Source organism: Natator depressus, chromosome 8, assembly GCF_965152275.1.
Source record: "Natator depressus isolate rNatDep1 chromosome 8, rNatDep2.hap1, whole genome shotgun sequence".
Taxonomy (NCBI): domain Eukaryota; kingdom Metazoa; phylum Chordata; order Testudines; family Cheloniidae; genus Natator; species Natator depressus.
Genome location: NC_134241.1, coordinates 1,026,346 through 1,051,740, shown reverse-complemented (window position 1 = coordinate 1,051,740; position 25,395 = coordinate 1,026,346). Strand labels below are relative to the sequence as shown.

At 48.6% G+C, this 25,395-nt stretch overlaps 1 protein-coding gene across 3 annotated transcripts in view; it reads left to right on the top strand.

Annotated features, from left to right (window-relative positions):
- NSD1 (nuclear receptor binding SET domain protein 1) overlaps positions 1–25,395 on the top strand; it is a 140,321-nt gene that overhangs the window by 55,793 nt on the left and 59,133 nt on the right. For all 3 annotated transcript variants that reach the window (XM_074960139.1, XM_074960141.1, XM_074960140.1), the window contains 2 exons: positions 23,486–23,607; positions 23,759–24,077. In XM_074960139.1, the coding sequence (XP_074816240.1) occupies positions 23,486–23,607; positions 23,759–24,077 (441 nt within the window). The remainder of the gene's footprint in view (positions 1–23,485; positions 23,608–23,758; positions 24,078–25,395) is intronic.

Genomic DNA, 25,395 nt, shown 5'->3' with positions numbered 1-25,395 from the left:
GGTCTCGAGGTTGCTCGAGGGGCAGCCGTGTCCTGATGATTTGGTGATCCTTTTACCATGTGAACACCCTTCATATTGTTACGGTGAAATGGTAGGAGGGACTGGAACAAGGTGAGAGAGAGGGCTCGGCAAAGAGGTCAGAGGGCCTTTGCAGATAGCTAGGACTCCGTGTCAGTCATGGAGGTTGCGGAAGTCATGGATTCCATGATTTTCCATGATCTCTGTGACTTCTGCAGCGGTCAGTGTGGCTGACCCCAGGGCCAGCCGCACCGGCCTCTATTTTGGGCAGCTGGCACCGGTACCACCAAGCAGTGTCCCCAAGGCGACTGGAGCAGCCGCTGTTCCAGCAGCTTCTGGCAGCTGGTGCCACTGGCCCCTGGGCACCCCCCAGCAGCGGCCCCTCCTCCCCAAGGTTTAGTTAGGGGTATTTATAGTATAAGTCATGGACAGGTCACGGGGCCGTGAATTTTTGTTCATTGCCCATGACCTGCCCATGACTTTTACTAAAAATACCCTTGACTAAATTGTAGCGTTCCAGACAGCGCATGGAGGTGTTCATGAGCAAGGGAGGCAGAAAGGAGGGTGGGCGGGGGAGGGCTGCTTAGGTGGCCTCCATGGGCACGGGTGAGAGCTGCGTTGAGTAGGAGAGCTCTAGCTGCAAGGACAGGTGTACTGATAAGTTACAAATTAGACCGTTGTCCACAGTGAAGCCTAACTCCATCCCAGCCTTTCCCCACCGCTCACCTACCCGACTCTAGCCTTCCCTCTGGGGAGATGCATAGGCTTTGCAGTATGCCCTGAAGGACATCAGACCAAGGAGCTGAAGACCTGTTGTGTATAGTGGAGCGCAGAGAATGCTGTGAGATCCCCCGTGGAGTGGTGGTGCTGAGTAAACGGGTCATGTTGTGAAGAATACACACATGGAAGCTATTCTGCTTTTCATGGTATCGGACAAAGGTTGGCTGTTAGGAAGGCTGAGAAAACTGTATGTGCTGTGACCTTTTCACCGGTCCATAACCACGCTGGAGGTTTGGCAAAAGAACGGTTGGTGGCTTAGGAAAGAGAATAGTTTTCCTCATAGTAGCTGCGCTTTGAGAGAGTACGGCCAATCCTTGTCTGCAGCAGCCAGCGTAAGGCCTTCTCTGTGCGTCACAAGCTTTACTGATACAACTGGACAACAGAGCCCTAGTGTAGACGCCGCGTACGCCAACAGGTGTTTTTCCGTCAGCACAGTAACACCACTTCCCCGAACAACCCAGGCAACCTTAGCTCTGCCCTTTTCCAGCAGGGCTGCAGTTTACCCCATTAACACACACACACCTTTTCACTGACAACCACACAGTTGCTGAAAGCTCTTCACCTCCTTTTACAGCCCAGTCACTCTCCCCCAGGGGATTCCATCCTACACTGTTAAAGGGAAAAAGGGAAGAAAAAGGGGGGCCTGTGCCCCCTTCCCTCTATGCCCTGGAGCAGGCACTAGCACAGGTGTGCAGAGGTGGGACTAGAAGCATCAGTGGTGGGCTGTCCAAGGGGCAATGGCATCTCCCTCAAGCTACACAGGCCAGAACAAAGTGGCTACGTAGAAACCCTCACACTTTTTTCTTTATTGTAATCTTCCTGGGCTGCATGTCCGTGCATGCGAAGAGAACATGTTCTTAAATGCCAGTCACAGTTTGGGACCCCCAAAGACGCAGTGGGTGCCAGGCACTGCCTGGGGTAAACATTGACTGACTGACAGACAGACCGACCATTTTGACCTGGCACCACAGTAATAGTTTGATTTCTAGCTCCACACCAAAAAAACTCACCTAGAAACTTTTTGAAAAGTGACTGTCTTTTTCTGGGCTTGTATCTCTGTAACCCCTGGCTAAAATGGATCCAAATGTGGTTCACTCACCCTACCCTGCACTCCCACAAGGAAAAGTGAATTTCAAGAAAATCCGTGCAAGCATGCGGATTTTAGAGCACTTAGAAGCATTGAACTCTACACCCCCCTCTGCAGAACAGGAGGCTCTGTGAGGTGTGAAGTGGCCCCTTCATCTCAATGGGATGGTCTCAGCTGAATGAGAACAGGGGGATGGGACAGCCTGGAGACAGCTCTGAGACATGTGAACTGCTTCATTTGACTCAGGCAGTGTCTAAAGCACAGACCTGACAGTGGCACAGCTGTACGGCTGCAGCTGTGCTGCTCTAAGGTCTCCTATGTGGCCGCTCTATGCCGGCAGGAGAGAGCTCTCCCATCCGCATAATTAAACCACCCCCAAGGAGCGGTGCTAGCTATGTCGGGGGGAGAGTGTCTCCTGCCCACAGCTCTGTCCACACTGGCACTTTTGTTGGTGAACCTTCTGTCAGACATGTGCGTGCGGGTTTCCCCCATGCCCCTGACTGACAAAAGCGCTAGTGTAGACATTGCCTCGATGTGGGTTCCCATCCCCCTATTTGAGTGCTGTAGAGTCTGTGATATGCATGAAGTTTGCCTGTTCTCAGCTCTCCACCCACAGGGGCAGGACATCCCCAGATCCTGGCTCACATGGGGGGCACGGAGGGGGCCTCAGACCCTCCCAGAAGGGCCAGCACCCCCAGAATTCAGCTCACATGAGGAGGGTAGGAAGGGGATGATCCAACTCCTTGTAGAAGGGCCCAGCATGGGCCTCACAGATCCTGGCACACACATGGGAGGGCAGCGAGAGGGGCTTAGACCACCATACAGGGGCAAGAGACTGACAGATCTAGGCAAACACAGGGAGAGGGGTATGTGGGGCTGAAGGTGCCCCTGTCCCTGCTTTCCCCTGAGGCCTGCTTCCACTTACGTCCACGTCCCTTTTCCCACTGCCCAACCTCCCTCCCCTCTTCACCACCCATCTCCACTTCTCCCCTCCTCTTGATGCAGACCCAAATCCCTCTCCCACTGTCCCCCCACTCCTCTTCCCCTGAGTACCACTCTCCTCCCAGGGAGTGTTCATATGGCTAATTTCCCCCCAAAGATTTTGAGGCCACAGGGGGTTTGGGTGAATTGGCAAAGCTGTGGATTTCAGAGGGGTTCAGGTGCAAGGTTGGAGGCACCGGCAGAGCTGTGGAGTGCAGGCAGGTTGGGGTCCACTGGCAGAGTGGGGGATGTAGGAGGGTGGGGGTGCAGGGTGGTTGGGGTGCATTGCCAGAGCTGAGGGTGCAGGGATTAGGGGTGGACTGGCAGAGCTAGGGGGTGCAGGCAGGTTAGCGTGTGGGGAGTTTGGGTGCAGGGGAGAGCTAGGGCTGCAAGATGATTGGGGCGTGGGGTGCTTTGTCAGAGATAGGCAGTGCAGCGGGGTTGGGGTGCAGTGGCAGAGATGGAGATGCAGAGGGTGTGGAGTAGAGAGTCGGTTTCTACTGGTGGAGCTGTGGGGTGCAGGCAGGTTTGGTTGCAATGTGATTTGGATGCACTGGCAGAGCTGGGGTGCAGGGACATTGGGGTGCACTTGGAGAGCTGGGGGTGCAGGAGGCTAGGTGCAGGACGGTTGGGGTATACTGGCAGAGCTGGGGGGTATAGACGGGTTGGGTGCATTGGAAGACCTGTGGGGTGCAGGGTGGTTGGGGTGTTGGAGTGCACTGGCAGAGCACTGGTGTACAGGTGGGTTGGAGTGCAGGTGGTTTAGATGCACTGGCAGAGCTGGGGCTGCAGGGTGGCTGGGGTGCTGGGAGGTTGGGGTGCAGCAAGGCTGGGGTTGTGACTTTCTGTGGCTGTCTGTGGATCGGCTCCCTGAACCCACCTGCCTTGCTGCTCGGTACCGGGCGTGATGATCACACCGCACCCCTGAAGTGCTCCAAGCGTTCCCTGCAGCGTCCGGCCCCAGCACACCAGGCCTGCTGTCCCCAGAGGAACCGCACACACCAGAGTCAGCTAAGGACCAGCACTTGGCTTATCACACCGCAAGTAGCTCTCTTTCGAGTGAAAACAAAGACCCAGTGTATTGTCAAAGAACCGAGATTCTTCTTCGCCTGGTGTCCCCCGGGCGCTCCACTGCAGGTGCACAGCCACATCTTAGGATTTTGAGCCAGAGATTTTCAGCTCTCAGTGTCCATTCAGCCGACACGTGCCTCCTTGTGCTAGGCACTGAGGAGTGCAGAGGTGACCCACCCTCAGTTCCTTCTCAGCCGCCTCGGCCTGAGACTGGGCCCTCGTGTGTCTGCTTGAAGCATCCCTCGGCTTTTCTAATATTTCTGGAGTGGGTACGATAGTTTTTATAGTTATAGCTAGCAAGTTAGCTAAGTATTGAAAGGATTGTTTTGTTGTCTGTTTCCCCTCTGGGAATCTTGTTTTCGTGGTAGCGCATGCCTGGCTCGCCAGGTTTCAAATGCTACCTCTTCCGCCAAGAGGCTTTACCTGTGAGTGACGGCCACGCTGAGTGTGTCCATTGCTTGGGGGAGTCCCATGTCTCCCAGAAGTGCAACCTCTGCCTTGCCCTCAGGCCCAGGGCAAGGAAACACAGGGAGATTAAACTCAGCCTGCTACAGAGGGAATGCTCCTTTCAGCTGCTTGTGAGTCAGGTCAGGAGACCCCCGTCCCTGTATGTCTTCTCTGGACAGATCCAGTGACCCTTCTACCTCGGCGCTGGCTTCCCCTAGGAAAGAGAAGGATTTGGAACCTTCAGGGAAGGCTTCCAAAAAGAGGAATGCAGACTCTCACCTTGAGGAGCCAGCTCTGAAAAAGACCAGATCCCCAGAGACATCTACCATCTCCAAAGCCTTGACTGCGCGACTTGGTACTGTTGTGTCGAAGGGCAACTCCTCTGGTACCTGTGAGGCTGCCAAGTCCCAGAGCACAAAGGAGAGACATGGCTCCAGTAGGGTCTCGGTACCTTCTACCAGCAAGGATGGGAAGCATAGGCACTCTGGAACGGCACCGTCGAGTTCAGGCTAGCCATCGGGACCCATACATGCAGCGCCCTCGGCACCGAGCAAGCAATGGTGCCAGATGCCATTGGTGTGCCCACCATAGATGGCACTGTTGGCTTTGGCAACCATGGCCTCAACTACTGCATTGGTACCAATCCCCTGTTCAGTACCGCAGGAGTTCAGATAGACGAAGGACCTCTGGATAATGGATGAATTGGAGTCCCCACTCCACATGGGTACTGAGTTTGGGTCTGGACTACCATCCTCTGGTATTGCAGGACTCCACCATTTTTTCGGGTGCTTCTCTGTTGAACAAGGAGGAGGAGGATGAAGGAGACTTCCAGTCAGTCTCCTTTATTTCTGTTCTGGGTTCTACAGCATATCGCTACAGGAACCCATTCTCTGGAAGTCATAGGGAAGATGAGGCTCGTTATCAAGGGTGATGGAACCAACCCTGCATGCCACCCACACTCCTGCATGGGCCCCCTCAATGGCCATATTGGGACCCCAACCATTTGCCAGACCACGGTACCATCTCATGGGGGAGGGTAGAGTCAGACAGCTCTCTCCTCCTGGCCTGCCCCCTTCAGGAGGAGGTGACTGAGGAGCAGTAGGTCAGGGCGTATAAGGAGACCACCCCTCAAACACCTATCTCATTCTCTTCTCTGGATGAGGTGGTGGTTATGCTTCTGGCTGCCATCCATGACAGGTGATTTTCAGCAGCTTCAACGCTCCATAAAGAGGGTAGCTGACCCCTTTCAGATTCCACTCAGAGAGGTCAAGGATTTACAGCGCACGCTGTTGGATATCTGGCAGTCAGCAACACCCTTCAAAGTGGCATTACCCATCAGTGAGGTGCTCCGGATCCAGCTAAGGCAGTGTGGCAAACACCTGTCCCTATTCCACCCATGTGTAAATGACGGATAAGAAGTATTATGTTCCCCCTAAGGATTCTGACTTTTTGTTCTCTCACCTGCCTCCTGACTCCCTGATGACCTACCTGATGTGGTAAATGAGCAGGGTAGGCAGCACTCCTCTGAGACCTTGTCTACACTAGAACTTACGTTGGTATAACTTACTTCGCTTAGGGGTGTTAATAATCCACACCCCTGAGCGACATAAGTTATACCAACCTAAGCACCGGTGTAGACAGTGGTACATCCATGGGAGAGCTTCTTCTGCCAACATAGCTACTGCCTCTCGTGGGAGGAGGAGTAATTAAGCTGACAGGAGTGCTCTCTCCCGTTGGTTTAGAGCGTCTTCACCAGAAGCACGACAGCGGCACCTCTGGCGTTTCCAGTGTAGATGTAGCCTGTCTACTCCTTATGACAAGGACCAAAAAAGCCTGGATCTCTTCGGGCGAAAGGCCTGTTCACCAGCAACCTCGCAATTCAGGATCACAACTCTCAGGTGGTCATGTCCAAATATAACTGTACAAATCATAACCGATTCCCTGCTTTTATTGAACGTCTTCCATGAGAACACGGAGCAATTCCAGTCCATTATCTCAGAAGGCCAGTGGGTGGCCAGAACTGCTCTTCAGGCACCCTTAGATGCTGTGGACACAGCTGCCAGGTCCATCTCCCCGGCGGTGGTTAGTTTCTGAGTGAAGTGCGGAACCATGTGGAGGACCTCCCCTTTGACAGTCGTAAACTGTTCTGGGAGACCACGGGTGAGTCCTTGCATGCACTGAAGGACTCTAGGCTACTTTATGGTTCCTGGGCACATACACACCTACAAATAAGAAAAGGTTTAGTAGGTCACAGACTGCCCAGAGATTGCGTCCTGCTCCATGTTCTGGGTTCAACAGATCCACCGAATCCCTCAGAAAGAGAGACAGATTTCAGAGAGAGAGGACCGCCCAACCGCCCTCCATGTCCACCCAATCATCTTTGAAGCAACAGTTTTGATGGGTCAGTCGAGGGTTTGAATCCTCCCGCACCTCTGGATAAATCTACATCCATTGGCCCACATCCTCTGCTTTAGAGACCACCTTGCCTATTTCCTCCATGCTTGGAGGCAGATCACTACAGACAAGTGGGTCAACAAGGTCATAACGTTGGGCTATACCATCCATTTTACGTCACTCCCTCTTTTCCACCTCCCTTCCCTGTCCCTCTCAGGGACCCCCTCATGAGCTTTTATTGAGACGAGAAGTGAACTCTCTCTCCTTTGATTAGCAGCGATAGAGTCGGTTCCTCCTCCTCCTCCCCTCAAGGGCAAGGGATTCGACTCAGAGTTTTTCCTTCTGCCAAAGAAGGATGGAGGGTGGAAACTGATCTCAATCTAAGGCTTCTCAACCAGTTTGTAAAGCCTCAGAAGTTCAGGATGGTGAAAATAGTCCACATTAATCCCTGTACAGGAGATACACTTTATAGGGGCATATCTGGACTCATTGATGGCCAGAGCCTATCTTCCTTTAGACAGATCTGTAACCTTGTCAGGTCTGATATGGGCAATTCAGGGGAGCCCTCGAACCGCAATAAGGAACTGTCTTCAGCTCCTGGGACACGTGGCAGCTTGCACCTTTGTGACCGATCGTGCAAGGCTATGCCTCCATTGCTTCCTGGGCTGGCTCAGAACGACTTGTTCTCCAGTCAGATGCACCCTGGACAGACAGGTGAAAGTTTCTCTACAAGGGGAGGGACTCCCTCGACTGGTGAAGGATCAACTCTGCGTCTGTGCAGCTGTTCCTTTCTGTTGCCCAGCCCCATCAGTGACTTTAACAACAGAGGCATCACTGTTGGGATGGGTAGTGCACCTGAGTGTCCTCACAACTCAGGACTCATGGACAACTCAGAAAACCAGTCTCCAGATCAGTAGAGCCCTGGAAATCTGTGGATATCTGCTTTATACCTGTGGATATCTGCATCCATGAACCATTTTTGCAGCTCATGGATGGATGCGGATCCAAATTTTATATCTAGAGTCCTGCAGATCTGCAGATATCTGCTTTATATCTGTGGACCGTGTTTAAGCATCACAGATAGGATGCGTAGGGTTGGGGAGATTGGAGCCTTGATGGCAGATCCCCCCCCTTTATGGTGTCTTTAAAGGACGAGATCTCTACTTCCACACTCTAAATTCTTACCTAACGTTCTTTTGGAGTTTCACCTTAATCAATCCATTCATCTACCAGTATTTTTCATGAAGCCATGTAGTTCTCTAAAGGAATCCTGTGTACTTCCTGTGTATGTTAGAAGGACATTGGCCTTCTACGTAGATAGAACCAAGCAATTTAGGAAGTCACCTAGGCTGTTTCCTTCGCAGATAGATCCGTGGGGCCCTCTGTCTCTACTCGGAGACTATGGACATGTATCTGGATGTATCAGTCGTGCTGTCTGGAGTAACTCACAACTGTGAGTGCCTACCTCAGGGCAGATGGTCAGAAAACAAGGGCAGACACCCCAAACTGGTAGCATGTTCTATAATTAGATTTCACCAAGCCAGTGACAAATGTGAACTCCTGGATCACTAAACATGGAGTCACTTACCATGGAGTCACAGATAGTGCCCTTAGACTCTCCAGTCTGTCTTGCCACCCAGACAGATGAGTTGCAGAGCGGTTAAAGCAGGTAAAATATGCGTACAGGTGAGTGGGTTTGTAACTCCAAATGACAGGTTTCAGAGTAACAGCCGTGTTAGTCTGTATTTGCAAAAAGAAAAGGAGGACTTGTGGCACCTTAGAGACGAACCAATTTATTTGCGCATAAGCTTTCGTGAGCTACAGCTCACTTCATCGGATGCATACTGTGGAAAGTACAGAAGACGTCTTTATACACACAAACCATGAAAAAATGGGTGATTATCACTACAAAAGGTTTTCTCTCCCACCACCCCACTCTCCTGCTGGTAATAGCTTATGTAAAGTGATCACTCTCCTTACAATGAGAAAAGGAGGACTTGTGGCACCTTAGAGACCAACCAATCCATCTGAGCACAAGCCCTCGCGAGCCACAGCTCACTTCATCGGATGCATACTTCATCCGATGAAGTGAGCTGTAGCCCACGAAAGCTCATGCTCAAACAAACTGGTCAGTCTCTAAGGTGCCACATGCACTCCTTTTCTTTTTGCGTTACAGACTAACACGGCTGTTACTCTGAAACCTCTCCTTACAATGTGTATGATAATCAAGTTGGGCCATTTCCAGCACAAATCCAGGTCTGTCCCCCTTCCCCCCCCAACACACACACAAACCCACTCTCCTGTTGGTAATAGCTTATCTAAAGTGATGACTCTCCTTACAATGTGTATGATAATCAAGGTGGGCCATTTCCAGCACAAATCCAGGGTTTAACAAGAACGTCTGAGGAAGGGGGGGAGGGGTAGGAAAAAACAAGGGGAAATAGATTACCTTGCATAATGACTTAGCCACTCCCAGTCTCTATTCAAGCCTAAGTTAATTGTATCCAATTTGCAAATGAAATCCAATTCAGCAGTCTCTCACTGGAGTCTGGATTTGAAGTTTTTCTGTTGTAATATCGCAACTTTCATGTCTGTAATCGTGTGACCAGAGAGATTGAAGTGTTCTCCAACTGGTTTATGAATGTTATAATTCTTGACATCTGATTTGTGTCCATTTATTCTTTTACGTAGAGACTGTCCAGTTTGACCAATGTACATGGCAAAGGGGCATTGCTGGCACGTGATGGCATATATCACATTGGTAGATGTGCAGGTGAACGAGCCTCTGATAGTGTGGCTGATGTTATTAGGCCCCATGATGGTGTCTCCTGAATAGATATGTGGGCACTGTTGGCAACGGGCTTTGTTGCAAGGATAGGTTCCTGGGTTAGTGGTTCTGTTGTGTGGTATGTGGTTGCTGGTGAGTATTTGCTTCAGGTTGGGGGGCTGTCTGTAGGCAAGGACTGGCCTGTCTCCCAAGATTTGTGAGAGTGTTGGGTCATCCTTCAGGATAGGTTGTAGATCCTTGATAATGCGTTGGAGGGGTTTTAGTTGGGGGCTGAAGGTGACGGCTAGTGGCGTTCTGTTATTTTCTTTGTTAGGCCTGTCCTGTAGTAGGTGACTTCTGGGAACTCTTCTGGCTCTATCAATCTGTTTCTTCACTTCCGCAGGTGGGTTTTGTAGTTGTAAGAATGCTTGATAGAGATCTTGTAGGTGTCTGTCTCTGTCTGAGGGGTTGGAGCAAATGCGGTTGTATCGTAGAGCTTGGCTGTAGACAATGGATCATGTGGTGTGGTCAGGGTGAAAGCTGGAGGCATGTAGGTAGGAATAGCCGTCAGTAGGTTTCCGGTATAGGGTGGTGTTTATGTGACCATCGTTTATTAGCACTGTAATGTCCAGGAAGTGGATCTCTTGTGTGGACTGGACCAGGCTGAGGTTGATGGTGGGATGGAAATTGTTGAAATCATGGTGGAATTCCTCAAGGGCATCTTTTCCATGGGCCCAGATGATGAAGATGTCATCAATATAGCGCAAGTAGAGTAGGGGGCGTTAGAGCTGAGGAAGCGTTGTTCTAAGTCAGCCATAAAAATGTTGGCATCCTGTGGGGCCATGCGGGTACCCATAGCAGTGCTGCTGATTTGAAGGTATACATTGTCCCCAAATGTAAAATAGTTATGGGTAAAGACAAAGTCACAAAGTTCAGCCACCAGGTTAGCCGTGACATTATCGGGGATAGTGTTCCTGACGGCTTGTAGTCCATCTTTGTGTGGAAAGTTGGTGTAGAGGGCTTCTACATCCATAGTGGCCAGGATGGTGTTGTCAGGAAGATCACCGATGGATTGTAGTTTCCTCAGGAAGTCAGTGGTGTCTCGAAGGTCGCTGGGAGTGCTGGTAGCATAGGGCCTGAGGAGGGAGTCTACATAGCCAGACAATCCTGCTGTCAGGGTGCCAATGCCTGAGGTGATGGGGCGCCCAGGATTTCCAGGTTTATGGCTCTTGGGTAGTAGATAGAATATCCCAGGTTGGGGTTCCAGGGGTGTGTCTGTGCGGATTTGATCTTGTGCTTTTTCAGGGAGTTTCCTGAGCAAATGCTGTAGTTTCTTTTGGTAACTCTCAGTGGGATCAGAGGGTAATGGCTTGTAGAAAGTGGTGTTGGAGAGCTGCTGAGCAGCCTCTTGTTCATATTCTGACCTATTCATGATGACAACAGCACCTCCTTTGTCAGCCTTTTTGATTATGATGTCAGAGTTGTTTCTGAGGCTGTGGATGGCATTGTGTTCCGCACGGCTGAGGTTGTGGGGCAAGTGATGCTGCTTTTCCACTTTTTCAGCCCGTGCACATCAGCGGAAGCACTCTATGTAGAAGTCCAGTCTGCTGTCTCGACCTTCAGGAGGAGTCCACCTAGAATCCTTCTTTTTGTAGTGTTGGTAGGGAGGTCTCTGTGGATTAGTATGTTGTTCAGAGGTGTGTTGGAAATATTCCTTGAGTCGGAGACGTCGAAAATAGGATTCTAGGTCACTACAGAACTGTATCATGTTCGTGGGGGTGGAGGGGCAGAAGGAGAGGCCCCGAGATAGGACAGCTGCTTCTGCTGGGCTAAGAGTATAGTTGGATAGGTTAACAATGTGGCTCGCGAGGGCTTGTGCTCAGATGGATTGGTTGGTCTCTAAGGTGCCACAAGTACTCCTTTTCTTATTGTAAGGAGAGTGATCACTTTACATAAGCTGTTACCAGCAGGAGAGTGGGGTGGTGGGAGAGAACACCTTTTGTAGTGATAATCACCCATTTTTTCATGGTTTGTGTGTATAAAAACGTCTTCTGTACTTTCCACAGTATGCATCCGATGAAGTGAGCTGTAGCTCACGAAAGCTTATGCTCAGATAAATTGGTTAGTCTCTAAGGTGCCACAAGTCCTCCTTTTCTTTTAACTCCAAATGGTGACAGTGATGTAATGAACTGCCTGTTCCCCAAAAGTCTTTCCAGGGTACCCAGATTGTCTCTTGGGGTCTCCGCTTTGCATTTGGCACACTTCCCTGTAAGAGTCCAAACTGTCCAGAGATCAAGGATCTTTCGTTGAATCCATATTTGTAGTATTGTCACACAGAAAGTGAGCTGATAGTGTCTCTAACCCTGTGGGCTTTTCCTTTGATGATGTGTGTGAGGAATGTACTTAGGGCATGTCTACACTGGCACTTTACAGCGCTGCAGCTTTCTCACTCGGGTGTGAAAAAACACCCCCCTGAGCGCAGCAAGTGTCAGTGCTGTGACGTGCCAGTGTAGACAGTGCACCAGCGCTAGGAGCTGCACCCATTGCATTGCGGAGGTGGGTTTTCAGAGCGTCGGGAGAGCTCTTCCCCAGCGCTCTGCCGTGACTACACAAGCCACGTTAAAGCGCTGGAACGGCAGTGCTTTAGCGTTGCCAGTGAAGACGTGCCCTTAGTCTTTTGACCCTGACCGTTATACATAACGGCCACTTGCTTTGAAATTAACATTTTCTGTTAAAGTCCTTCATTAGCATTTCACGAGGTCTCTTTGGTGGGTTATTTAGTTACAGGGTATACACCATGTAAATGTTTGCTGTTGCATTACAACAGGAACAGATAAGTGAAAACAATACAAGTAACATTCCACTAGTTTTCATGAAGTTTAAACATTTGAACACATGCTTATACATTTAACGCTTTGATCTGTTCTAACACACAAGTGAATTGGCCTAGGGTTCTGAGCTAAGCTGGCACCTGGTTTGCCAGCATCCGAATATCATCACCAAATGGTGATGGCACATTCGACCAGAGTGTAGGCAACATCTCTGGCACTATAGAATAACGTACTGGTATCTGAAATATATAGGGCCGTAACATGGGCTTCAGAACATATGTTTCAGAAACATTAGGGCCTGATCCATGCCCTCAGATCTGATGTGGCAGTTGGCTCTGCAATATATCTGCAGTTCTGGTCTCTGTTTCGAAGCGCCCTCATCCATCTGGGGTTACTGCTCGGAAGCCACCTAAAGTGGAGCACCTCCTACTCGAAGAAGAAGAAGAGGAGGTTACTCGCCTTGTGCAGTAACTGTGGTTCTTCCAGATGTGTGTCCCGGTTGGTACTCCACTATTTGCCTTCCTGGCCCTCTGCTTCAGATTGGTCCTTAGGGGACTGTGTTAGAGTGAACCTGGGTCTTTGAGGCCTCCTGCTGAAGTTCCCACAGTCCTACCCCACCGGGCTCCAGAAAAGGAGTGGTGAAAGTGGGTCCTCCAGGCCTGCCTAGAGAGGCTGCATAGAAGCAGCCAATCAGAGCCCAGCAGCACCAGATAGAAGGTGCTGCTCTTGCTGGCTGGGACCCGAGGAGCAAGGAAAGGGGGCTCGTTGCTGGTCACAGGAGCTCAAGAAGAGAACCAGAAGACGGATTCTATTGGTACTTGCATTCTGAAGGACAATGAGGATTTGAGAACTTCCGTCCCGAGGCCAGGGTGAAGAGAGGCTCTACGTGGGAGAAATCCCAGGGAATAACAGCACCAAATTGAAGGCAGTTGTACGTGGCTGTTATGTGTAGGGTCCCTGTCATGGGAAAGCCCAGATCTCCCCCATTGGCCACCGGGAAAGTGGCCTAGGCACCAAGAAGGGGACAAGGCTTGCTCAGAAGCCTGAGTGAAGGGCAGGATTTAAAGGGCCCAGAGATGGGGCTGAAGACCCTAGCGAGGGGTGACAATTTGTTGGCCTTCTTGCCACACCAGAAGGGGTCCATCCGTTTTAGACAGGTTTTAGTAAGGTTACTAAGGGGCTTGGGTTAGTGGCAGGGTGGCTAATGGACATGAGGATGTGGAAATGGAAATTACCAAATTTGAGGTGGAAATCAAACTCAAACAGCTTAATGGGACCAAATGGCGGGGCCCAGATAATCTCCATCCAAGAATATTAAAGGGACTGGCACATGAAATTGCAAGCCCAATAGCAAGGATTTGTCATGAATCTATAAACTTTCTGGTCGAATGCCATGACTGGAAAATTGCTAATATAGTTCCTATTTTTAAGAAAGGGAAGAAAAGTGATCTGGGAAACTACAGGCCTGTTAGTTTGACCTTAAGTGAAAGAGAAAATAGTTAGGGACATAGAGGTAAACAGCAAGTGGGATAAAATGCAACAGGGTTTTACAAAAGGCAGGTTGTGCCAGATCAACCTGATCTTTCTTTGAGAAGACAGCCAAGAAAATGCCGTCGATTTAATCTGCCTGGATGTCAGGAAGGCGTTTGATCCGGTGCCACATGGGGAATTATTAGTTAAATTGGAGACGATGGGAATTAATGTGAGAATTGAAAGGTGGATAAGGAACTGGTTAAAGGGGAGACTACAATGGGCATACTGAGAGATGAACATGCCAGAGGGAGGTTACCAGAGGAGTTCCTCAGGGATCAGTCTTGGGACCAGTCTTCTTCAATCTTTTCGTTAATGATGTTGGCACAAAAAGTGGGAGTGTGCTAATAAAATTTGTGGATGACCCACAGTTGGGACAGGTTTCACAGTGGCAGCCGTGTTAGTCTGTATCAGCAAAAAGAACGAGGAGTCCTTGTGGCACCTTAGAGACAAACAAATTTATTTGAGCATAAGCTTTCGTGGGCTAAAACCCACTTCATCGGATGCATGCAGTGGAAAATACATTAGGAAGATACATATATACACAGAGAACATGAAACAATGGGTGTTGCCATACACACTATAATGAGAGTGATCAATTAAGGTGAGCTATTATCAGCAGGAGAAAAAAACCTTTTGTAGTGATAATCAGGATGGCCCATTTCCAACAGTTGACAAGAAGGTGAGAGTAACTGTGTGTGTGGGGGGGAAATAAGTATGGGGAAATAGTTTTTACTTTGTGTAATGACCCATCCACTCCCAGTCTCTATTCAAGCCTAAGTTAATTGTATCCAGTTTGCAAATTAATTCCAATTCAGCAGTCTCTCGTTGGAGTCTGTTTCTGAAGTTTTTTTGTTGTAATATTGCGACTTTTAGGTCTGTAATCGAGTGACCAGGGAGATTGACGTGTTCTCAGACTGGTTTTTGAATGTTATAATTCTTGACGTCTGATTTGTGTCCATTTATTCTTTTACGTAGAGACTGTCCGGTTTGTCCAGGTGTACAGTGCATCACCCATTGTTTCATGTTCTCTGTATATATATGTATCTTCCTAATGTATTTTCCACTGCATGCATCCGATGAAGTGGGTTTTAGCCCACGAAAGCTTATGCTCAAATAAATTTGTTAGTCTCTAAGGTGCCCCAAGGACTCCTCGTTCTTTCCACAGTTGGGAGGTATTGCCAATACGGAGGAGGACCGGAATACCATACAAGAAGTTCTGGACAACCTTGAAAACTGGAGTAATAGAAATGGGGATGATATTTAATAGTGTAAAGTGAAAGGTCATGCACTTAGGGACTAATAACAAGAATTTTTGCTATAAGATGGGGACGTATCAGTTGGAAGTGACAGAGGAGGAGAAAGATCTGGGTGTATTGTTTGATCACAGGAAGACTATGAGCTGCCAATGTGATATAGCCATGAAAAAGGCAAATTAAGTCCTAGGATGCATCAGACGAGGTATTTAAAGTAGAAATTGGGAAGTGTTAGTACCATTATACAAGGCACTGGTGAGACCCCATAAGAAAGATTAATTCAAAGTGGAACAGGTGTAGAGAAGGGCTACTAGGATGGTGCGAGGAATGGAAAACCTACTTTGAGAGGAGACTCAGAGAGCGTGGCTTGTGTAGCCTAACCAAACAAAGGCTGAGGGGAGATGTGATTTTGTCTGTAAATACTTCAGAGGGATAAATACCAGGGAGGAGGAGGGGTTATTTAAATTAAGCACCAATGTGGACACAAGAACAGATGGCTATAAACTGCCCATCAACAAGTTAAGGCTTGAAATTAGGCAAAGATTTCTAACCATCAGAGGAGTGACATTCTGGAGCCGCCTCCCAAGGGGAGCAGTGGGGGGAAAAAACCTAACTGGCTTCAAGACTGAGCTTGGTAAGTTTATGACGGGGATGGTGTGATGAGACGGCCTACAGTGGCATTTGGCTTACCTGCGATTGCTAGCAGCAAATATCTCCAAAAGCTGGTGATGGGACACTAGCTGGGGAGGGCTGTGAGTTATTACGGAGAATTCTTTCCTAGGTGTCTGGCTGGCGGGTCTTGCTCACGTGCTTAGGGTTTAGTTGATCGCCATATTTGGAGTCGGGAAGGAATCCTGGGGGGATTTTCACCTTCCTCTGCAGCATGGGGCACGGATCACTTTCAGATTTGAACTAGTGTAAATGGTGGATTCTCTGTAACTTGAAGTCTTTAAATCATGAGTTGAAGACTTCAGTAACTCAGCCAGAGGTTATGGGTTTATTACAGGAGTGGGTGGCTGAGATTCTGTGGCGTGCAATATGCAGGAAGTCCGACTAGATGATCATGATGTTTCCTTCTGGCCTTAATGTCTATGAGACTGCTTAATTTTCTTAAGAGACTTTGGTGAGGGATCTTGTCAAAGGCTTTCTGAAAATCTAAATACACTAGATCAACTTGATCACTCTTGTCCACATGTTTGTTGACCCCCCTCAAAGAATTCTAATAGGTTGGTGAGGCATGATTTCCCTTTATATAAAGCCCTGTTGACTCTTCACCAAGAGTCATGTTCATCTATGTATCTGATAATTCTTTGCGTGGTACTGAAATTAGGCTTACCAGCCTGTCATTGCCAGGATCACCTCTGGAGTCTTGTTAAAAAATCTGTGTTGCATTAATTATTCTCCTGTCATCTGGTACAGAGACTGATTGATTTAAGCTATAGGTTACATACCACAGTTATTAAAGTAGCAGCCGTGTTAGTCTGTATTCGCAAAAAGAAAAGGAGTACTTGTGGCACCTTAGAGACTAACCAATTTCTTTGAGCATAAGCTTTCGTGAGCTACAGCTCACTTCATCGGATGCATCCAGTGGAAAATACAGTGCGGAGACTTATATACACAGAGAACATGAAACAATGGGTGTTCCCATACACCCTGTAACGAGTTACAGTTAGTAGTTCTGCAGTTTCATATCTGAGTGTCTTCAGAACTCTTGGGTGATACCATCTGGTCCTGATGACTTACTACTATTTAATTTATCAATTTGTTCCAAAACTTCCTCTATTGACACCTCAATCTGGGAGAGTTCCTCAGATCTGTCCCCTAAAAGGAATGGCTCAGGTTTGAGAATCTCCCTCACATCCTCAGCCCTGAAGATGAATGCAGAGAATTCATTTAGCTTCTCTACAATGGCCTTGTCTCTGTTAGTGCTCCTTTAGCTCCTCCATTGTCCTGTGGCCCCACTGATTTTTCGGCAGGCTTCCTACTTCTGATGGATGGACTTACAATTTTTTTTTGCTGTTTGTCTTTTGCTAGTTGCTCTTCAAATTCTTTTTTGGCCTCCCTAATTATCCTTGTACACTTGACTTGCCAGAATTTATGCTGCTTTCTATTTCCTTCAGTAGGATTTGACTTCTGAGCAGTCAAAAAGGCTAACAATGTTAGAAACTGTTAAGAAAGGGCTCAGACAACAAAACAGAAAATATCATAATGCCGCTGTATAACTCCCTGGTGCGCCCACACCTTGCATACTGTATACAGGTCTGGGCACTCCACCTCAAAAAAGATATATTGGAATTGGAAAAGGTGCAGAGAAGGGCAACAAAAATGATCAGGGGTGTGGAAAAGCTTCCTTATGTTGAGGGATTAAAAGCACTGGCACTGCTCAGCTTGGAAAAGAGATGGGCGGGGGGGGGGGGAGGAGGATGTGATCAAGGTCTATAAAATTGTGGCTGGTGTGGAGAGAGTGACTAAGGACGTGTTGTTTGCTCCTTCAATGACCCCAAAACAGCCCACACAATAATTGTCAAGCGGGCAAGCACATGGCAAACAAATAGACAAATAAACTAACAGACAAACTCTTCCCCCCTATCTCCCCCCCCCCCCCCCCCCGCAGCTGTAGGTGGTCCTCCTTCACCTGGAGAACTCTCTCACAAACCTCCTCTTTGTGCTCCTGTTCACTAGACTGAAAATCTGGGGTTCCCCTTTGTTGTGACCGTTCCTTAGACACAGACTTTAAGGACATATTTTCAGTATATTTATTGAACATCCATCCATTTCACCATAATATTGACACTGGCTTTCGTTTGAGATCTCACCCGACATTCTTTGAAACTAGGGTGCACATGCCAGACTCAGGAAATTCCTGTAACCGCTTTGCATCCCCTCAGTGCCCCATGCCAGTTAGCACAGGGGTTCTCGGATCACAGGGTGCACTGGCAGAGCTGGTGGTGCAGGGAACCGGGGTGCCATGCCTCCCCCACCTGAGCCCCCAACCCCTTTTGCCTCCCCTATCATCCATCCCCATTTGTCCCCTGCTCCAGAATCTCCCTCCCCTCACTGCAGGCCCAAATCTCTCTCCCCTGCTCCCCCACTTCTTCACCCCCTACTAATCCTCCTCATCCCAGGAAGCAAACACGTGTCTAATTCCTCCCCACCACCAATATTGTGATTACATTTCCCCCAAAATGAAATTGCTAGCCACGACTCTCAAATTGCAGCCACTCAGTTCAAAATGTTTTTGTCTTTGGAGCGGGCTTCTGGTTGATTTACCCTAGATATGTGTTTGGAAGAGTGAGTTCATAGCCATCAATCTCAAGGAGACCTGTGGTTCATTTGTACTGCTCAGTTTAACAGTATAAGGCAGCAGAAGGGAACTATTTTGGGGGGTGAGGCTGTAACTTGGGAACTTCAGTCAAATGACCCCAAATTTGGATCACTAATGCTGTGCTAAACCCCTGTGAAGCACCCTGAATTTCAAAGCACTCCAATGAATCATTTGGATTTTAGAGCACTTACAAGAGTTGAGCTTTAAAGCATATAAAATGGCAGGAGTGGAAACCCTCTAGCTATGAGTCTGTTATGGACTGTGTAAAAATGTCCATTTTCTTAAATACACTTCACAAGTTAGGTCCCGCAAAGGTTCAGGGGGTGCCATGCATGACCTCGGGTAACACTCTACTGAGACCATTTTGTCCTGCGTCACGTCAGCAGTTTGATCTCTAGCTCTGGCCAAAGACATGCCACTTTGGTTTTTTTTAAATGGCTATTTTATTGCTGGGGCTTAAATCTCTGGAACCCTTGGCTCAAGTGACTCCAAATTTGGGTCACTAATCCTACCCTGTGCTCTCCCAAGGCACGCACCCGTAATTTCAAAGAAATCTGTCTAAGCATGTCGATTTCAGAGGACTTAGAATGGTCCACCTGTAAACAGATGTCATGATGCAACTTTAACTATAATAGTGCTCCCGCATAACTACCATGATAGCCTGTATCCTGAACCGCAGAAGTTCTCAGCTACGTATTATTTGCCCTCGCAATTCAAATGGAATATTTGACATATTTCTGGTACCAGTGTAATTGCTACACCAAATAAGCAAAAAGGGAGGACGATTGGAAGTTGCTAACTCCTGGTATTTTTAAGAAAGTAATCTGGCTGGCAAATGTGGTGGTCTGACTGTTCAATTGAGTCTCTCTTTGTTCAGATCAATCCTGTGAGCTAAACTATTAAATAACCGTTTTATAGTGCAGTGCTACATTCTGTGTGCTGTTGGTGTCGTAGAAAGTGCTTGGCTTCCAGGCAAGCTATGCAGCAGGACCTGCACCTCACCCTGACAGCACCTACATGGTGCATTGCTGCCTACTGGTGACAGCTGTTGTAAGCAAACAGTGTTTGTCGCATCACTTGTGGCTAAGTTAGATTTTTTTTGTACTTATATAAGCATGAAACCTCAATAAGGCACAGAGATGCTGCCCGGCCTCCCACTGTTCTCACTGTTACGAAGTGCCTCAGTTAAAAAATAAATAGAATAGCCCCTCCTACACACACGTGGAGGTGGACAAAAAGCTTATGGAGGAGGAAGATATTCTTGGTTTGCTCCTAAGATTCTGAGCTATGGAGAGACTGAAGTGATCAGATTTTAAACATTCAGTGACTAACGGGAATCTCCTGAGAATGTTGTTTAATGATTCTTTCAACCACGAAAGATGGAAAGTCAGTAGAATAGCATTGCTCAAAAACCAGTGGTGGCGTATCTCAAAGAGCAAAGGCGGGAAGTAAGTGTGCCATCCTGCTCCAGTAGCCTATTGCGTAGAAATGGGGTGTTGAGCTGAAGCTATTCGTTGCCGCTTACAAGGTTTAGATGTGTTGCATGGCAATGCAGCACAGGCTATTAGGAGTCTTATCAGAGATTTAGTTAAGAGTTTAAAAGAGTTGGCTGAGGAACTCTCTGGACCATCAATGTTGATGGTCAGTAAAGCTTGGAGCACTAGAGAAGTTACACAAAACTAATGTGCCAATATTTAAAAAGACTAAATGGGATGACCAGGGTAGTTATAGGCCTGGCAGTCTGACACACACACCTGCAAGACAATGGAGCAGCTGGTATGGGACTCACTGGTAAAGAATTTAATGGGGGAAGTGTAATTAATGCAGATCAACATGGTTTATGGAAAATAGATCCTGTCAAACTAACTTGCTATCTTTTTTTGATAAGATTACAGGTTTTGTGGATAAAGGTAGTAGTGTTGATGTAATATACTTAAACTTCTATAAGGCGTTTGAGTTGGTATCACAGAACATTTTGATTGAAAATTAGAATGATATAAAATGTACATGACACACATTAAATGGATTAAAAACTGGCTAATTGATAGGTCTCAAAATGTAATAGTAAACGGGGAATTCTCCATCAAGGGGTGTCTTTCTAGAGGGGTCTGGCAGGGAATGATTCTTGGCCCTACGCTGTTGAAAATTTTTATCAATGACCAGGAGGAAAACAAAAATCTTGACTGATAAAGTTTGCAGATGACACACAAATTGTAGAGTGGTAAATAATAAAGAGTACGGGTTGCTGATTCAGAGTGACAGGGATCTCTTTGTGAACTGGGGCCAAGCAAACTATGCATTTTAATACGCTTAAATGTAAATGATACATCTAGGAACAAAGGCTGTAGGCTATAATTACACAATAGGAGACTCTATCTTGGGAGACAGCGACTGAAAAATGTTTTGGGGGTCGTGATGGATAATCAGCTGAGCATGAGCTCCCAGTGAGATGCTGTGATCAAAAGGGCTAAGGTGATCCTTGGATGCATAAACGGGGTAATCTCAAGTAGGAATAGGGAGGTTATTTACTCCTGGGAAAATTCTGTGCCCCTGTAGCACAGCAGAAAAATGCCTGTCCCCCACCTTACAGATTCCTTTTGCTTCCTTGCAGATGAAATGGTTTCTGTGGGGAGGCAAAGAGAAGCTGCACCAGTACTCGCACACCCCTCCCTGGCAGCTCAGCTGGGGAGAGGTAAATCAGTCAGGGGAGAGGGGTCTGGGGATGTCCCGGCCACCCAGGAACTTGGTCCCAGCTGGTGGTGGGGATGGAGATGGAGTTCCACCTTCCCCTTCCCTGCACGGAGCAACCAGGGCTGGGTCCGATCAAGCTCGAGAAACTTCCACTAGCTGCGGGAAGCTCTGCACCCCAGGATATGTGTGTGTGTGTGTGTGTGTGTCTGGCTGCAGGGTGGGGGTGGGAGTGTGTGTGAGGTTCCACGTGTGTGGGGAGGTGAGGCTCAGCGGTGGGAGGGAGGATAGGTGCCGGGGGTCTGGATGCACAGGGGTTGGGTGGATGTGGAGCAGCTCCCTGTACAGTGACCCCTTGCTGCACCCGGAACCCTCCCCACTGAGCCCCCTCCACATCAGGATCCCCCTGCAGCCAGAACTGCACCACCGAGCTCCCCAAACCTCCACCCTGCCGAGCCTTACCCCCTGCATCAGGAGCCCCCCCCCACACAGACCCCCATCCTACTTAGTGCCAACCAGCTGCACCCTGACCCCCCACTCACCCAAGCCACATTTCCCCAGGGCCCCCCCAGCTGAGCCCTAACCACCTTCACCTGGACTCCCCTGCAGAGTCCCATGCCCCCAAAATCCCGTACTGAGCCATCCAGATTCCCCCCTGCACCCAGACTCCCCACGAGGAGCATCCAGATTTCACCACACAGAACCGTGGTACTCTTGAGGGAATTCTGAACTGAAAAACTAAAAATTTTGCAAAGTTCTGCATATTTTAATTGTCAAAACAACACAGAAACACAATAACAATATAATCACACCATTTTCAATTCTTTTGGTAATTTATTTCAAAATACTTATCAGCAAATAATTGAAAATGGTGTGATTATATTGTGTTATTTTGACAAATAAAATATGCAGATTTTAAAATGTGTGCAGAATATTTAATTTTTTGGTGCAGAATTCCCTCACTGGCAATTTTTAAATCAAGGCTGGATGTTTTTCTAGATGCTCTGCTCTAGCAATTATTGTGGGGCAGGTCTCTGGCCTGTGCTATGCAGGAGGTCACACTAGATGACCACAAGGGTTCCTTCTTGCTTCGGAATTTATGAATGGAAGCATTTTTATCATTTTATTTTTCTGTAATACTGCAATGCTTTACAAACATATGGAAGGCAGGTCTGTGCCCTGAGGAACGTGCAGTCTGATTGAGACAGCAAACAGGTCAGGCAGCATCATAGCAGCATGGAGTGTTGTGAAGCAAAGTGGAAGAAGTGGGTTTGCAGAAGGAGAGGGAGGGAGACACCTGAAGGCTGCGCGGAATAAAGGTGGGAAGAAGAGAGGCTTCCAGCACAGCTTCTAGTGAAACTCTGTCTTAACTCTAAACTACGTTAAAAAGAGTAACAGCTTCAGTCTTAACAACAGAGAGTGGGAGAGAGTCTGAAATAGCAGGGAGATGGTGTGAAAAGGGCGGTGGCAGGGGGAGCTTAGGAAAGGGAGATGCAGGGTGAGATTTCCGGATGTGCCTGCGTAGGATCTGCTGGTGAACTCTCTCTGACTGTCAGTGAGAGTTCAGGGTGCCTGGCTCTCTTGGGCACTTTTGAAAATCTCCCCCACTGTGCCAAGAAAGGGTTAATAAGTTAGGAACTAGAATCTACACTGCAGTAAAAAGAAAAGGAGAACTTGTGGCACCTCAGAGACTAACCAGTTTATTTGAGCATGAGCTTTTGTGAGCTACAGCTCACTTCAGCAGATGCATCCGATGAAGTGAGCTGTAGCTCACGAAAGCTTATGCTCATATAAATTGGTTAGTCCCTGAGGTGCCACAAGTACTCCTTTTCTTTTTGCGGATACAGACTAACACGGCTGTTACTCTGAAACCGGTACACTGCAGTAGAAGACCCAGAGTTGGCCTGGATCAGGTGACTCGGGCTTGGGCTGGGGGGTATAAAATTGCAGTGTAGAGTTCGGGCTCTGAGACCCGAGGAGGGGCAAGGTCCCAGAGCCCAGGTTCCAGCCCAAGCCTGAATGTCTACACTGCAATTTTATAGCCCAGCGAGACAGAGTCAGCTAACCTGGCTAGCTGCGGCTGTGCCGCAAGTCTTTTGTCACAGTGCAGACATCCCCTTGAAGATAACAATTTGTCCAAGAGAATCATGTGAAGGGACTTTTCTTCTCTGGATTACACTGCCTTTTCTTCACGGTGCTTCTGGAAAACGGTACTGGAGCAACCTCTACGGACAGGCTAGAAGGGGATTTCATGCCAGCCTTTTGCTCTTCTCAGAAACTTCATCCTGAAGCTGTTTTCTTTTTTCATAGCATATTCAGAAAAGAAACGCCTTAGAAAGCCGAGCAAACGGCTTCTGGAATATGCAGAAGAATATGATCAGATATTTGCACCTAAGAAAAAATCAAAGAAGGGCCACGAGCAATTGCAAAGGGTAGGTGAGAGCGTCGTGCTGCTAACTCCCGTTCTGTGGTTTTGCTCTCGGGCTCTGGTTTGTATCCCTGCAGTATGTTGTTTGTGTTCTTGCTGTGCATAGCACAGGGCAGGTTAAACCCACTTCCACCTGTATCTGTTGCTGCTGCTAGGTGAGTTCCCGGGAGAGGTCTGAGTTCAAGGGGGAGGAAAGGCTTCCAGCACGATGCAGTCGTGGAAGTGATATCCAGAATATGCAGCTGGAGCAGAATCCTGTGATGTCAACTCCATCTTCCTCTTCAACCAAAGATTCTCCTCCGGTCCTTGAAGCAGAACATTTGCTGTTAGAAGAGCCAGTATCCCATTCCTCTGAGCCCACTGACCTACTCACAGAAGGACATTCAGATTTGCCGGAGCTGATGTTATCTTCCCCTGATGTGTCTGAAGTTTCTGCTTGTTCTCTGGAGGCAGAGGAACGTTTCCTGAAATCAGGTAAGCGATATGCAGCATGCCTCCCTTCTGAAATGCGTGAGTCTGCTTTGCGTCTAGCTGCAGGAATTCTGACTCAGATCGGTGCTGGAAAGCTGAAGAACTGCTCTCTGGTTTCTGTTTTGTTAAACTCAGTAACGTGGCTGTAAGCGAGCAAGCATAAATTATAAATTTGGTAGCCAAAGAAAAAGCTGCTCGCTTCACATTTCCCAGCATTGTCCATACCGTGATGTGCTCTCCGCATACTACATGTTTGTCCAAACCTGGGTATTCAGAACTCCCTCTTCTTCTTCGAGTGCATGTTTCATGTCCATTCCAGTCAGGTGTGCGCGCACTGCATGCACAACAGCCAGAAGATTTTTCCCTGAGCAGCATCTGTAAGGTCGGCCTGGGCGCCCCCTGGAGTTGCGCCTTCATAGCGCCCAATATAGGGCCCTGCCGACCCGCCACCTCCTCAGTTCCTTCTGACCGCCAGCGACGGCTAGCTGGAACTTCCTGAGCGCACCGGTGCTGACGGTGCGCAAGTCGGCTCCTAGAAAGGAGAAAGGCCTCAGCCCATCCAGCCTACTTCGGGCCCGACAACTCCTAGGGGCTCATTGATTTGTGCCCCGGAAGGGGTCCAGTGAAGTCCGGCTCACTACTGCTCTCCGGACTGTCATGGCCAGGACATTCAACTCCACTCCACTCCGGAGACTTTTGAGTTAGCGCAGGACCTTGTTCACCTGACGGCTCCGCCTTCCCCAAGGAGAGATGAGACGTCGGTGTCAGCCAGGCTGCCTATTCCATCTAGGAGCAAGCCAGCGATGATGTCACGCTGCACCCCATCTCCTGTGTGCCACTCCCTGGCACCGACAGCCCACGGTGTGGGGGTGGGGGGGAACTGCATCAGTCCCCAGAGGTTTGGCACTGCTCTGCGGCACCAGCCAGTACTGCTCCTCCATGGTCTTCTTTTTCGGAGTCCGAGGCAGAGTCCTATCGTTCAGATAGGTCCAGCAGCAGGAGGTCTAGATCTTGGTGACACTATGCAGGCATTTGAGGCCTCAACCTCCACAGTTTACCAGCAAAACTGACAGGACGGTTCCCAGAGGAGGAACAGGAGCAGCAGGAAGAGGCCTCAGCTGTCCTCAGGCCAGGGCTTTGGCCAGACCAAGTCTTCTGTGGGCCAGAAACAGGCCTTTTGAAGGCGCGCACGAGGACGGTGTACCAGATCAAAAACTGGATCTACCTCATCTTACCTTTTCGTTCCGAATATCCTCTTTCTACCGTGCGTGGTCCCGTGTCACCTCGGACTACTGGGTGCTCCACACAGTAGAGAGGGGAT